The following is a 16,365-nucleotide window of genomic DNA, read 5'->3' on the forward strand; positions in this document are numbered from 1 at the left end:
CTGTAAAAGGAGGGGGTTGCCCACATCCCCTCCCTTGTTCCAGAATTCTGGGACAGCTTTTGCCCTGGGGACATTTTCCCTTTCTTTTCTGGTTGCCTCATACTCCCAGCCAGCTGTCTCTTCTCCTTTAAGGCTGAGCCTGGCATGGGGGTCTGGTGGGGTACTGAGTAGCGGGGGAAGAAGAGGCACCTTTCAGCCCTTTAGAGTCCTGCTTGCCCCTCCTCTGCCAATAATACAGCACGGGGCAAGGGAGGGGCTGGGCGGGAAGAGAGGCCCCCAGGCAGGAAGATCTGCTCAGAACCCTGGTATGGGCTCAGCCATCCCCATCCAGTGACCTGACTACTCTCCCATCTCCTCAGATCCTCACAGCCACCGTGGACAATGCCAACATCCTGCTGCAGATTGACAATGCCCATCTGGCTGCTTCTGACTTCCGCACCAAGTGAGTCCTAGCTGTGGGCTTGGGCAGCCTTGGGCCAGCTGGGGGAGGATCTCAGGGTACCCCTCCTGACCCCAGGACTTCTTGGTTGCTTGTGGCAAGGCCCAGGGGCTCAGGGTGGGGCAGTCCTAGGAGCCCCACTCCTTAGTCCAGGATGCAGTGAAGGCAGCCAGTTCTGAAGGTTGCTGGGCTTAGGCAGGGAATAGAAGAGAGGGAGGGGAGGCGGGAGGCAGAGAGAAGTAAGGAAGCTGGTCGGCATGGGATCTGGCCCTGTGATGGTCCCGGGGCCCCGAGGCTAGAATTTGTGTCCACTCGACCCTCTCGTCAGCCGTTCCAACCCCTTAGAGTCCTGGCAAAATGAAGGCAGGTGAGCAGCCAGGACCTGGACCTGCAGGTCCAAGCAGCCTGGGCTGAAGTCCCTGATTCCCACGGCAGGTTTGAGACAGAGCAGGCCCTGCGCCTGAGTGTGGAGGCCGACATCAATGGCCTGCACAGGGTGCTGGATGAGCTGACCCTGGCCAGAGCCGACCTGGAGATGCACATTGAGAACCTCAAGGAGGAGCTGGCCTACCTGAAGAAGAACCACGAGGAGGTGAGGTGGCTGGGGTAGAAGGTGAAAGATGCTGAGGAGTGGGTAGCAGAGCCCTGGGGCTGGGCCATGGCTGAGGCCGCGGGAGAGAGCAGAGCAGGCGCATTGAGCATAAATAATCTCACAGAACACCGACGTCACACAGGGTCTTTCTGTGACTGAAGAAACAAGACATGACAAGACCATTTCATAATCTTGCCTAAGCACAGACAAAAACAACATTACTGTGCAAATCAAACACCCTCCTTTTCCAGTTAATTTGATTGCTGCTTTTTTAAATCAATTATAGCTCTACCATCACTGTGGTTTTTTCTTTTCACTGTCACCTAGGCTGGAGTGCAGTGGCACTATCATGGCTTACTGCAGCCTCGACTTCACCAGCTCTAGTGATCCTCTCACCTCAGCCTCCTGAGTAGCTGGAACCAGAGGCGCATGCCACCATGCTCAGCTAACTTTTTTTTTTTTTTTTTTTGGTAGAGATGGAGTTTTGTCATGGTGCCCAGGCTGGTCCTGAACTCCTGGGCTCAAGCAATCCACCCGTCTTGGCCTCCCAAAGTGCTGGGGTTACAGGCATGAGCCATGCGCCAAGCCCATCACTGTATTCTTTTCTTCTGGATAAAATTTATTAAGATGCCCAGTCATGGAATTACTCCCTCATCTTGACAGCATCCAATTCACAGAAAAGCACTGGCCTTTAAAACTTTCTCCCTAAAATCACGTAACACAAGGCAAATCCTATAACTCCTAGTAACATCCCAATATGGAGATATCTCATGATCTCCCATGGTGTGCGTTCTCCCTTGTTGCAATGAATAGTGAAACCAACACTGGGTTGCTAGAGAACATTGACACATTAAACTAAAGGAAGCAATTGCGTAAGTTCTAGTTCTACCCTGGTTTTAATTTTTTATCTTTTTTTAGGCATAAGGTCTTACTATGTTGCCCAGGCTGGACTCAAACTCTTAGGCTCAAGCAATCCTCCCACCTCAGCCTCTTGAGTAGCTGGGACTACAGGCACATGCCTACACACAGCTTGCCAGTTTTAAACTTCCCGTGAGTGGAATGTGTTCCTAGTTACCAGAATCCTGGTTTCTGTCCTGAAGCACAGCACCTCCTGATCAAAGGTTTACCGAGTACTTTCTAGGTTCCAGGCAGTGTACTAGGAAACAGGAATGTTGCCTGCTGGTACCAACCTACTATGGCCAAGCAAGTGCTCCTGATGATGTTTCCCTCTAGTAGCAGCAGGTATTAAGATGCTGCTGCCAAAAGGAGCTGAGGGTCCTTAGAATGGGAAAAGATAGGTGGAGGCCCATACGGAGCATGAGACCTACCCATATACTTTGAACAGAGGATCCTATACCTGGGACTCATGGTGCAGGTTCCTGGCTATCAATCCCCATAGCAGGACTGCACCAAATGAGTACATAAAAATGCCAGACAACTCAAAATGGAGCAGATTCCCGCTGCCCCACATCTAACTTGCCCACAGGCCCAAGAGACTGCTCAGACTGGACTTGCCCCTCTCATGGTGTAGCCCTTTCTTCGTCCAGGAGCCAAAAGGCAATGAAAGAAGGAGCAAGGGCAGCATGCCCTCCTTTCCCTCCTCCTACATCCCTTGTTATTGCTGCCACCTTCTTCTCCTCCTCCTCCTTTTGCTTCTCTTCCTCCCCTCCTTGTCTGTCTTCTTCTTTTCTCTCTTTGTTTCTGGATAAACAAAGATGATAGATGAAAAAACCTGTCAATTATAGAAAAAAAAAATCTTAATTGAGGTTTGAGAAGGCAAGCATAAGACAAAAGGCAGACGTCAGGAAAAAGTGAAGGAACTGGTCATTAAAACCATAAAACACTGTAGCATGTGCACACTGCTACAGAGTCTGCATTTGCTATGTTCCCACATATCCCCCATTGCTCATGCTTTTATTTGATTAAGTTTCCTGATCAAATGTCAGAGGTCTTCTGATCATCCAGTCTAAGATATAAAACAGCAGGCATACCCCACATACTCCATCATTCTCCAACCCATGACTCTGCTTTATTCCTACACCTATTATTAGCTGACATTACATATGTTTGTCTATATTCTGTCTCCACCCACTAGAATGTAAGTGTCATGAAAGCAGGGAGCCTGTCTTTTTCACTTTAGCTCTAACGCCTGGAATTATGCTTGATGTATAGTTGCCCTCAATGTTTGTCCAATGAATAAATACATAAATGCCCTTTTGGTACTCCTCTCATAAAAGAGATTTAAAGAGAAAAATAGGCATTCTCCTCCCCCACTTTACCTTAAATGTCTGGAAAATCCAGGCACTTTGAGGGCTCTAAGACTTTGGTGGTGGTGCCCAGAGAATCCAAGGCAGCTTGGACATCCACAGAAGAACATAAGGTTTGTCAGTCAAGAGCAGAAGCACCTGTAGAGGATAATGGAGGAATTAGTGCTTCAGAGATAAAACCACACAGGAGAAACCGCAGTCATGCCCAGCAGAGGCCAGTGTACCTGCAGGAGAGGCTGTCCACTGCTGGGCAGGTGGATCACCTGAGGTCAGGAGTACAAGACCAGCCTGGCCAACATGGCAAAACCCCATCTCTACTAAAAACACAAAAATTAGCCAGGTATGGTGGCATGCACCTGTAGTCCCAGCTACTGGGGGGCTGAGGCAAGAGAATTGCTTGAACCCAGGCGGTGGAGGTTACAGTGAGCAGAGATCGCACCACTGCACTCCAGCCTGAGCAACAGTGCAAGACTCCATTCCAAAAACAAAACAAAAGAAAAACCTCGTATGTGGAAGGCCTAATTCCCAGTGTAATGGTATTTGTACGTGGGACCTTTGGGAGATAATTAGATATAAATGAGTTAATAAGGGCAGAGTCCCAGTGATGGGATTAGTGCCCTTTTAAGAAGAGGAGAGAGAGATTGCTCTCTTTTCACCATGTAAAGACACAGCAAGAGGGTAGCCCTCTACAAGCCAGGAAGAGGGCCCTCGCCAGACACTGAGTCTGCTAGTGCCCTGATCTTACACTTCCCAGCCTCTAGAGCTATGAGAAATAAATGTTTAAGCCACCCCATCTAAGGAATTTTGTTATGGCAACCTATGTTGACTACAACAAACTGACAACTCCCAGAAATATCTGAAGGCAGGTCTGACATTCATCTGGTGTGCACGAATGCTGTTCTGTTTGTTAAAATACTGAGATACTTTCATATTCATTGGTAAATAGCCAATGCCCCAAGCACCCATCCCCTCTTCACCCCCATTACCTTCTTCTATCCAGACCTCCCCAGGATCCAAAAACTAAAGGGTTAATGCCTGGTACGGCTTGAGCCCCTGTTTTGATCGGTCCATGCACTTGTCATTCCAGGTGCTAAATATTTTTAATATCACCACTACCTGGAGTAAAGGAGAGATGAGGCCCTATTTGAAGAAGAACCAGAACCAATGAACTGGAAGATTATCTTTTGTTTGTTTGTTTGTTTGTTTGTTTGTTTGTTTGTTTGTTTGTTTTTTGAGACGGAGTCTCATTCTGTCCCAGGCTGGAGTGCACTAGAGCGATCTCGGCTCACTGCAAGCTCCGCCTCCCAGGTTCACCCCATCCTCCTGCCTTAGACTCCCGAGTAGCTGGGACTACAGGCGCCCACCACCATGCCCGGCTAATTTTTGTATTTTTAGTAGAGACGGAGTTTCACTATGTTGGCCAGGCTGGTCTCAAACTCCTGACCTCATGATCTGCCCACCTCGGCCTCCCAAAGTGCTAACATTACAAGCGTGAGCCACCGTGCCCGGCCGAGAGGTTACTATTAACATAGACTTACCTGAAGCCAGAGTGCAGGTTCTAGTGACATTTTTAATTTGTAAAAACATTATGGGCTGGGCGCTGTGGCTCACGCCTGTAATCCCAACACTGTGGGAGGCCCAGGTGGGTGGATCACCTGAGGTCAGGCATTCAAGACCAGCCTGGCCAACATGGCAAAACCCCTCCTCTACTAAAAATACAAAAATTAGGGGGGCATGTGGCACATGCTTATAATCCCAGCTACTCGGGAGGCTGAGGCAGGAGAATGGGGTGAACCCGGGAGGCGGAGGTTGCAGTGAACAGAGATCGTGCCATTGCACTCCAGTCTGGGCAACAGAACAAGACTGCGTCTCAAAAAAAAAAAAAAAAAAAAAAATTATGAAACTCCAGCTTGCTGGAGCTGTGCTAAGGGCAACCCAGGGAAGGAGTCTCTGAGGACCCTTGAACATGGACCAGAGTGGCAGTGACAGGAGTCATCTAATTGAGCCTACTACCTGTGAAAGATGAAGCTCAGGGGGCCACTGGGAACTGCAGAGTCAGCTGGCTGTCTCTTATCAAAAGACTGGCTTTCAAACCCATGCCTTGAAGGTTCAGGCATTTTTTTTTTTTAAATGGGAAAAGCGGGTGTAGAGGCAAATAACCTGAGAAAGTCAGGTTCCAACACCTATCCAGGTTATGTTTCTCCGTAACCCCTTTCCAATCCTAAGGTTCTGCCTTGTTACCATGGCGGGTCCAGGTCTGTCCCAAGTCTCCAATGGCATTTACTTGTGAAAATAAATGAAGACTAATCAAATGAGAACAAGCAAAGGCTATTTATTCTGAACTTGCTATAGCAAGGGAGTCAGCCACTGTTATTTGTGTTTTGGCAGACTCAAAGGCAGGCAGAGGAGTGGGAAAATCTTATAGTGCAAAAGAAAGGAAGGCTTCAGGTGTGCCCTGACTGGAGGCTGTTGGCATAGGAAGCTGTTGGAGGGCTAACTAGAAACTGGGCATCTTACAGGAGTTGTTGCGGGGGGGAACATCTGGTTTTCTCTGGTTAGTCCTAAGTTGCAAGCAAAGACAAAAATTAGGGAAGCTGTCAAGTTATTTAAGTCCCAGCCATTTGGGGCTGATTATTGTAAGGATTATTGTTTGGCTTCTTAGATTTTTATTAGAGATAGCAATCTGGCTTCCTATAAGTCTGGCATAGCAGACTAGCTTCCTGGACTGGTTATTGTAGATATGGGTTGATTTCCTGGGAAGATTACTACTGGTTGTGGATCAAAGTTCTGCTTTTTTTAAATAGAGACAGGATCTTGCTCTGTTGCCCAGGCTGGACTGCAGTGGCATGATCATAGCTCACTGCAGCCCCAAACTCCTGGTCTCAAGCAATCCTCCCACGTTGACCTCCCAAAGGGCTGAGATTAAAAGCATGAGCCACCACATGAAGCTGAGGGTTCTATTCTTATATATGATCTGGCTGTTATTAGTTTGTATATTCAGTCAAATACACAAATACTCAACAAATATTTATTACGTAGCTACTAAATGCCAGTCGCTTTGCCAGATGCTAGAGTAACAGAAATTAAATGACATCATCCCTGCTTTCAGGATTTACAGTCTCATGGGGAGACACAGACTGTGAAATCAGTGACCAGCTTTGCTTACATTGGATTCCTAGAATATCTGCCTGGAGGCAACCCTGGGAATATTTTTCATGAAGACAGTAATAAAATTATTTTCTTAGTCTGTTCAGACTGGTATAACAAAATACCATAGACTAGGTGGCTTATAAATGACAGATGTTTATTTCTCACAGTTCTGGAAGCTGGGATGTCCAAGATCAAGGCACTAGCAGATTCAGTGTCTAACAAGGGCCCGCTTCTTCATAGACAGCCATCTTCTCACTCTACTCTTACGTGGCAGAGGGAGGGAGGGAACTCTCTTAGGCTTTTTAAAATACGGGCACTAATCACTTTCTGATACAATCACCTTGGAATTAGGATTTCAACATGAATTTTGGAGGAACGCAAATATTCAAACCATAGTAATCATGAATTGAGGAATTTCAGCAATCTTTATAATAAAAATATCTTATGCCTGGTTATTAAAATGTCACTTTAATTGCTGCTGTTCTCTGTAGTGTATGAACCAAGATTGGGATTGGTGGATATGGCAGAGCCATTACTCTCATTGAATGAATTGTTTACCTGAGGTTCCTGCTGTGATTGGATGCAGGAATGACTTTATTCCAAGATAATTCTTCACCAAGATATAAAGTTAGGTATAGGTAAGGTAGTAATCAGATCAGCTGGTGCAGACAATCCCAGTGTCTACAGCTGAAAATACTTAAGCTGTCCAGCAGCACTTATATTGCAAGTGGACAGTCTGAATGCCAAACTGATGTCTCCTGAGGCTTAGCCTTCCAGAGAGTAAACAGGAATCATTCTTAAAACACATCATCCTTCAAACAAATAGTTGTGTTTCTGAATTACATCAATATGTCACTATATGTTTTAACCCATCCTCCTTAGAAACCAAAGTACACAATGATGTGGAGGAGGACTCTGGTAGAGGAAGGGAGGTCAGAGTAAGGAGGTTGCAACCACACTCAGATGATGAGTGACAGGAGTGGATAGTGGCACGGACAAGAAAGATGAAAACACAAACTGAAAAGAAACTGCCAGAGATAGGAAGAGATCACAAAAAGCCTGGTATTGTAGAATGTAGGTGTCTTAGTCTATTTTGTGCTGCTGTAACAGAATACCACAGACTAGGTTATTTATGAAGAAAAGAGATTTATTTTGCTCACTATTGTAGAGGCTGGGAAGTCCAAGAGCATAGTGCTAGCACCTGGTGAGGGTTATCCCAAAGAGGATGGACGGAAGGCAGAAGCAAGTGCATGAGGCAGAGAGAGGAAATTAGGCTGAACTCATTGTTTTATCAGAAAGCCACTCCCAAGATAACTAACTCACTCCTACAATAATGGCATTAATCCATTCGTGAGGTTCTGGAAGCTGGGAAGCCCAAGATCAAGGCACCAGCGGTTTCAGTGTCTAACAAGGGCCTGCTTCCTCATAGACAGCCACCTTCTCGCTCCACTCTTACATGGCAGAAGGAGTGAGGGTGAAGCCTAACCATCTCTTAAAGGTCCCGCCTCTTAATACTGTTACTTTTGTGTGTGTAAGAGATCTGAATATATTAGTATGCTGGGGAAATAGACCCAAAGGAAGGAAAGAGATTGAAGGTAGAAAACAGAGAGAATCAATAAAAGCAGAGAAGGTGATGAGTGATTCAGGCAGAGGGATTACTCTTAAATAGGAGAAGTATGTGGCTTTCTCATACAGCAGAAAAAAGAAAGGTGCCAGGCCACAAGCATCTCTCACCTGGACTACTGACACTCTCCTTGTTGGTCTCCTGCTTTCTATTCTTGCCCTTACAATCCATTCTCCATTCAGTGGCCTAAGTGAGCTCTCCGAATATATATGGATTCATCTGCTGTTACTTAAATAGCCTCCAATGCTCCCTGTTATGTTCAGAATAAAATCTAAATTCGTTAGCTTTCCCTGTGTGCTTGGCCTTTGACTACTTCTCCACCCTAATTCAACACTTCTCTCCCTCTTGCTCAATAACCCTAGTCTCACTGGCCTCCTTTCTGTTTTTCAAAGTCAAGACCTTCCCTGCCTCAAGACTTTGCATTTGGTCCCTCAGCCTTGAACATTTTTCTTTCAGCTATTCTCTGAGCTCATAATTCAGACTTCAGCTTAACTTATCTCATGTAAGCTGCCCCTAGTTACTCATCATGATATTCTCTTCATAGCACATTTAGCACCCTGGATTCATTTAACTTATTTTTTTATTGGAGAATGTCTGTTTTTTCCACTAGAATATAAGCCACAAGACGTAGAATCTTAATTATTCTTTTTTTTTTTTTTTTTTACCAAATTATCCCTGATGGCTGGCATATTATGGGAATTCAGAAAATATGTTTTAAATGAATGAATAAGTTGGTAAAAGTGATGAAGGTAGCCAGGGGATTGATCCAAGATCAGGAGTTGCAGAACAAGTGGAATAGCAGGACCAAGAGCAAGAGAAGGGTTAAAGCGATTTAATAGGGAGCCTGGAATAGACATTTGTAATATTTTTAGCTGCTCTTCTTATTTCCCATTGAATAGCACTACTGGGATACAGTGCTCCCTGACCCATCACAGAAGGGTCATCCCTCTACCTGTCACCTAACAGCCAAGGCATGGACATGTGACCTAGATTCACCCATTTGGATATTCCCATCTGTCTGGGGCCAGTAGCATTGGCATCACCTGGGAGCCTTAGAAATGCAGAATCTCAGGGCCCACCGAGATGTACTGAATCTGCATTTTAACAAGATCCCACATGATTCACACATATTAAAATGTGAAAAGCACTGGCTTAGGACACATTCATACTGGTGGAGTTGAGAGTCCAGCAGTAGCAACAGCCAAAGGAGCAAGGAGACATATCCTTATCAACTAGTTCTTATGGCATGCTTAGTCATGGGTCCTGCTCCCCGCCCATCCTTGGTTCTACCAGGACTACTTGGTTCACCAGCTACTCACACAATGCTGTGTAATAAACAATCATAAAATCTCAAGGACCTATAATAAAAAGCATTGTTTCTTGCTCATACACAAGCCAGTTACCTGGGGATATCTGTTTCAGGCTGCAGTGTACAAATTGGCTAGGATATCTTTACCAGTCTTTCATTCTTCTGGGACTAGCAGGTTACCCAGAGAATGCTTCTTTTATGATGGAGGTCAGAAGCTCTCAGGATGTGTGGAAACACAAATGCTTCTAAGCCTACAGGCATACTGTCTCTTCCTTCAGTGCTTCAATGTCCAAAGAAAATCACGTGGGAAAATCCAGCATCATATTTCTCCTATGGAGGTTGATGGAGGATAGGAAATAAATATTTACCGAATGACAAACCTAACACATGCCACCTCTTTTCCAAGCCTGGTTTCCAACTTTCCCGCTGGTTCTCGAAACCCCTCAATATGCTTCCAGTAGGTTCCTTTTCTGCTGAAGTTAGCCAGAGTCAGTTTCTATTGCTTGAACTCTAAAACTCTCACTGATTCACAGGAGGAAGTCCAGGTCAAATAAGGAAGGAGGTAGAGCCCAGGGATGCAGCTGTCAGACCTTGGAGAAGGAGCACTTGGAGACTAGAGTGCACAAGATGGCTCGAAAGGGATTAAGGATGAATGGAGAGATGGGAGATTTTGGCCAGAGACTAAAATACTGGAGTTTAAATGGCTCAAGGTATGGCTACAGGAATGAGTTCCTGAAACAAGTCTCCCATGTGGTTATGAAAACTCTTAGGATTCTCCAGCAATACACACCAATAGGCTATATAGATGTAGATATATGGATTTATGAGAGGAGATTTACTAGAATTGGCTCATGAGCTTATGGAGGCTGATGAGTTCCATAACAGACCACCTCCATGTTGGAGACCCTGGGATGCTGGTAGCATAGCTCAGTCCAAGTCCAAAGGCCTCAGAACTAGGGAAGCTGATGGTATACCTCTCAGTCTGAGGTGTAAGATCTGAGAACCTGGAGGACTGCTGGTATAAGTTCTGGAGTCCAAAGGCTGGAAAACCTGGAGTTATGTTGTCCAAGGACAGGAGCAGAGGAATGTATCCCTGCTCAAGCAGATAGATAGATACATTTGCCTTTCCTCTGTTTTTGTTCTCTCAGGTCCCCCGGCAAATTAGATGGTACTTGCTCACATTGAGGGCAGATCTTCTCCACTAGTCTACACAGATTCATACTCTAATCATTTCTGGAAACACCCTCACAGATACACCCCCAGAATAATGCTTTACCAATTTTCTAGGCATTCCTTAATCTACTCAAGGTGACACCTAAGATTACCCATCACAGATGGGGACGAAGTCTGGATTAGCGAGGTGAGTCAAATGCCACATTCTAACTGCACACTATACAGATAAGTGACAGGAGGGTCATATGGTTATCAAAGGGACAGGAGGGAAGAGAAGAGTAAAGTTTTTTGAGTGCTGGGCACTATAATGGGTATTTTACAATCATCGCTTCGTGTAATGTTCACAAAAATTGTCCAATGTATTTTATAGGTGAGGAAACCAAGGCTCATATTAAGTTAAATAATTTGCCCAATGTAACCCAGCCAGTAAAAGGGGGTGCAGTGGAGATTCAAGTCCAGCCTGACTACAAAGTCTGTGCAGCTTCCCATTAAACCATACAGTGTAGAAGCTTCCAGTGGGTCAGTGGGAGCAGGCAAGTCTAAGTGCTGGTTCTGTTGTATAATAAGTAGAACATGGGAACATGTCAACCTGCCCTGCAGAGGTTGCAAGGACAGTTGTGTCCTCAGGGGAAAGATAGGTGTCAGTTAAGGATGGGATGAGGTGAAAGGCTATTTAGGAAGGGAAGTTTGCCTACAATTGCAACACAAGTTTGGAGAAAGGAGGTCAGCAGTGGAAGATGAGCCCAAGAGAAAGATTTGTAGAAATAGTGTGATGAAAGCCCTACAGTGAGAGGAAATGGGGGGAGCTTGCATTTTTATATGGCTGAAGATGAAGAAATGTAGAGGCATGGAACTGGTTTGCATCAAAGACCAAGACCATTCTCTACACGGGAGCAAGAGTGATCCCGCTAAATCATTAAACAGCATTTCATGTCTCTATTCAAAATGCTACAAGGGTTTTCAACCACACTCACAATAAAATCCAGAGTCCTAACCAAAGCCTACAAGAGCCTACATGATCTGGCTTCCATTGAAATACCTCCAGATCTAAACTCCTACTCATGCCCCTTGTTTACCCTACTCCAGCCATGCTGGCTTCCTCACTGTTCCTCAACGTGCAGAGCACACTGCCACCTCAGGGCCCTTGCACGGGCTGTTCTCACTGCCTAGAACATATTCCAGAGTCTCTGCCCTACTAGAGGCCTTCTCTGATAACCCAACATACCCATGCCCTTGCCCATGTTTTATTTTTCTTCTTAGCACTTATTACCACCCAAATTTATTTATTTAATTATTGTTTGTCTCGCTTCCCACCATGAGAATGCAAGCTCCATGAGAAGCGATTTTTGTCTTTTTGTTTGTTTGTTTTTTGTTTTAGAAAATGATGTTTATTTTCCACCAGCCTTATTTCCATGTTGCTTAAGGGCCTGTGGAAGAACAGCTTTAAGCCCACTCAGTGGTTGTTCCTATGTATTCAGTGGCCTGAGCAGTGGGAGCTGCAGACCAGTCTTCCGTGGCAGGCTAAGTGCTCCAGTCTTCAGTAGGCAACTGCTGAATAGGCACAGAGGGCACCTGCATGCCTTCAGGCCAGCCTGCAACCTCAGGCTGAGCAGCGGTGAACTCAGGAGCTACAGCAGTCCATTCAACCTGAAATTCCTCCTTGGTCACAGCTTTTTCAGCAGCAGCCTGCTCTTCCTTCTCAATCTCTTCAGGATCTCTGTAGAAGTAGAGATCAGGCATGACCTCCCATGGGTGCTCATGGGAGATGGTGTCACGCATGCTCAGAACTTCCTGGGCCAGCCTCCACCACATCAGACCCACTGAGTGAGCTCTCTTGTTGCAAGGAATGCCAATGTCTACATAGTGCAAAGAATAATGTGTTACACAGAACAATGATAGGCAGGTTAACATAAGATGCCTCTGAGAGGCTGGTGGTCAGCCCTAGGATCAGTAAACACCTGAATATGTGGCTCCTGGAAGGCTGCCAGTGGATCCGGTTAGTGAAGGTTTCAGAAATGAAGTGGCCGGCAATTGGAAAGGCTCCTGTGGCAGCAGCAAACTTCAGCATGGCCTGCTGGCCAGGATTCCTGGAGGATATGACACTGACATCAGTAGGGTTTTCAATGACATGAGCTGCCAGCAGAAGCCTCTCCCAGGTCCTCTTCAGGTTTATGTGTAGATGCCATCACTTTTCCTTTTATAGATGTGCTGTTCCATTTGGAAGTCAAGGTTGGTGCCACCTAAATGGGTTCCTGCTGCAAGGAACTTGATGACATCCTCCTCTTTCATTTGCAGAACATTAAGGACTCCAGACATTGTGAACATTTTCTTTTAAGTTATGATGGCAATCCAGAACAACACTGTATGGACCCCTCTCTAGGTAGTGTGAAAAGGGATTTGGTGTGTTTTTTGTACTACTGCATGCCTAGTCCCTAAAACAGCCTCTGGCATATAAGGAGGTGCTTGGTTAACATTGTTGAAAGAAATAAATGGACTTCAAATTGAACTGGCTGATCAAAAGATTCTGAATAGAACACTGGAATAAATGTGGTTTCACTGGAGCTGATATATGTCTGCCTATTGGAGAACTTTTAATTTCCTCTCCCAGCTGGCTCCTGGGGGCATTAGGTGGGCAGAAAGTGAAGGGAATCTCCAGGTGCTTGAGTGGGTAGAGGGGAAACTGATTATAACCTGCCGTTGACTCCTGGTGACAAAGTCTTCCTTAGGATGAGTCATTTCCACTAAGGGCTAAGTTGATCCATTAATAGCTTCATTTTTATAATGCTTTTATAATCAGAAAAAATTATAAAAGTTAATATATGGTATATGTAGAGAGAAATCTTGTGAGTTTTTTGTTGGTTTTTTTGTTTGTTTGTTTTTTGTCTGTTTGTTTGTTTGTTTTTTGAGACGGAGTCTTACTCTATCTCCCAGGTTGGAGTGCAGTGGCACTATCCCAGCTCACTACAACCTCCACCTCCCAGGTTCAAGTGATTCTCCTGCCTCAGCCTCCCAGGTAGCTGGGATTACAGGCACCTGCCACCACTCCCCGCTAATTTTTGTTTTTTAGTACAGACGGGGTTTTACCATGTTAGCCAGGCTGGTCTCGAACTCCCGACCTCAGGTGATCCGCCCGCCTCAGCCTCCCAAAGTGCTGGGATTACAGGCGTGAGCCAGGGATGTTGTTTTATATATCTCTATGTGTATGTATATATTTGTGTGTGTATAGCTAGATAGGCAGCTAGATAGACATATTTAGTATACGATGAACCAGTGAGCACAACATGAAATATGCAATAAGTTCCCATTCCTGTGAGTCCAAAATTGCTGTCTCATCCATGATGTAATGAGACCCCATGATCTCAACTCACTTATCTTCTCAAGGCATTGTTGCTATCATATCACTGGTTCGCAGCTGGATGCTGTTGTCAGCAATTGTGTACATAACAGAGGTGGTAGTGAGCTCAAATTTAGTGAAAGGAAGTTCGTATTTTTTAGTTCATATATAGTATCCATCCCCGCCACCAGGGCCACTTTGTTAAGGTGCCCATTTGAGTAGGCTCTGGGGTGTATTGTAGGCAACTGCTCCCAAGTTCCCTAGAACTTTTGGAATTTCTCCGCTGGGTCCCATGAGCTATTCATTTCCTTGCCCCAGTTAGAAATTGGAGTGTAATTGCCTCTTGTCTTATTTGGCCTGATAATCAATTCAAAATACACCATATTTCTTTGAGGGCCTTTTGCTTAGAACACACTCTCAGGTACCAATTTCTGTTCCAATTAGTGTTCTTTGGTTATAAGCAATAGAATTACTCCTCTGATCAACTTAATTTTTTAAAAATTGTATTGGAGAGATGTACTCTAGCTCCCACAAGTACCCAGTCATCTCACAGAGTTGTGAAAGCTAATAAATTGTTGTTTTAACACATTAAATTTTTAGGTGGTTTGTTACACAGCATCAGATAACAAAAACATCTGCCTTATATAAAATAGTAGAGGAAAGATACAAGGAATATTAAAATGCATAATTGAAAATAAATAATATATATGTGTAATTACATATGTATATGCATAATTTGAGGAATCATAAGATAGCTCCTAAAGTCCTCATTTCTGCAGCTGGGCACAAGTTACAGAACATTACTGAAATGCTATGATGTCAACATCATGTTCCCTTTTTCTCAGCCTGTGTCTCAGCCAGTTGAGCCATTTTATCCATGGGGTGATCCAAACCATAGGGGTATTGTAGTCTCCCACTAGATTTTATTACTGGATATTCCATGCTTAGGGAGTGTTCCAGAGGCTCACCTGTGTTCAGATATATTGTTTCCTCACTCAGTTTTGTAGCATTATTCCTATTTCCCTTTGATAATCTGGATCAATTACCCCAGCCAAATGGTAATCCCCTTTTGGCCCTGTTAATCCAGGTGCATGAGGAATACAAAATGATCAGGTGACAGTTTCAGTTTCCCATTCAGTGGAGCCCTTGCTTTGTCCAATGGTGGAAACATTAATTCTTTGGGTACAGAAACTTCTAAATCAATAGAGCCAAAAACTGAAAGAACATGAAGCAAACATTTGGTAAGTTGTCCTAGTCCATTTTTGCTGCTATAACAGAATACCACATACTGGATAATTTATAAGGAAGAGAAATTTATTTGATTCATGGTTCTGGAGGCTGGGAAGTCCAAGAGCAAGGTGCCAGCATCTGGTGAGGGTCATCCATGCTGGAAGGCATCATATGATGAGGAGACATGCATGCAAGAGGCAGAAAGGGATGGAGGCTGAACTTCATGTTTTTATCGGGAGCCCACTCTCATGATAATTAACCCTCTCCTGCAATAACAGCATTAATCCCTTAATGAGGGCAGAGCTTTCGTGGACTAATTGCGTTTTAAAGGCAACCGCCTAAATCACCTCTTTAATTGCTAAAATGTATTTAACAATTAAATTTTCAGCTTGTGAACTTTTGGGGGACACATTTGAACTATAGCATGGGTCATTAGACATAATATTTTTAAATAACACTACCACTTTCACCCCCTTGGTTCCCAGATCCATGAATTCTGACTGTAAGAGAAACAGCACCATATATTATTAATAGTTACTTGTTCAGACTTTTGCAGCACCCACTCCCCTCGCCTAACTTCCCCAGTTGTCTTCCAGCTGGCTCAGTACCTGAGTCTAGTAGGCCATTTAACCATTCCATATACTCAGTTGTTTCTGGGTAATGAGGCACGTGATAAGATCAGCAATTTCTGCATGTGCCAGCCCATTGCCTTGCTTCTTTCTCAGCCAGAAACAATGTTGTACAGAATACCATGGCCAGGAATAAGGTATCCAGTAATTTCAAGGATGGAATTTGTAACAGAAGCATGCTGGGTAAGCAAGCAAGACAAATACATATTTAGAATAAATGTCTATTCTAGTATGGGCAATACGTTGACAGGGATCCAATAAAATCAACCTGCCACCAGGTGGCTGGCTGATCTTCTTAGATTATGATACTATATTAGGTGCTTACCATTGGATTTTGCTGCTGAAAGACTGGGCACTCAGCAAGTGGAAGGTAGGTCGGCCTTGATGATGAGAGACCATAGAAGTGAGCCCAAGCACAGCCTCCATCTCTACTGTCATAGCCACTTAGTTCATAAACTCATTGTGCAAGCTGGGCAAAAAGGCTGACTGAAACCCAGAGCAGCTAATCTCGTCTGCTCAATTATTGAGAGTTTCATCCCCTGTGGAGGTTTTCTGGTGAGCATTCATGTTTTACACAAATATCCTCACATTCTGAAACCACACCTCTTTCTCAGACTC

General features: G+C 44.7%; 1 protein-coding gene and 1 pseudogene across 1 annotated transcript; one reads left to right on the forward strand and one right to left on the reverse strand.

The window, feature by feature from the left end:
• The first annotated feature begins 144 nt into the window (after positions 1-144).
• On the forward strand, positions 145-4,466 carry LOC116484248 (keratin, type I cytoskeletal 17-like). The gene is made up of 4 exons (XM_058428114.1): positions 145-150; positions 360-442; positions 875-1,031; positions 4,386-4,466. Exons 1-4 carry the CDS (start codon positions 145-147, stop codon positions 4,464-4,466), a joined length of 327 nt encoding a protein of 108 aa, XP_058284097.1.
• A 7,531-nt stretch (positions 4,467-11,997) lies between these two features.
• Positions 11,998-12,870, reverse strand: LOC131381280 (small ribosomal subunit protein uS2-like; annotated as a pseudogene).
• Between the last annotated feature and the right edge of the window lie 3,495 nt (positions 12,871-16,365).

The sequence above is a fragment of the Hylobates moloch genome, unplaced genomic scaffold (genome assembly GCF_009828535.3).
Source record: "Hylobates moloch isolate HMO894 unplaced genomic scaffold, HMol_V3 SCAFFOLD_15, whole genome shotgun sequence".
NCBI lineage: Eukaryota > Metazoa > Chordata > Mammalia > Primates > Hylobatidae > Hylobates > Hylobates moloch.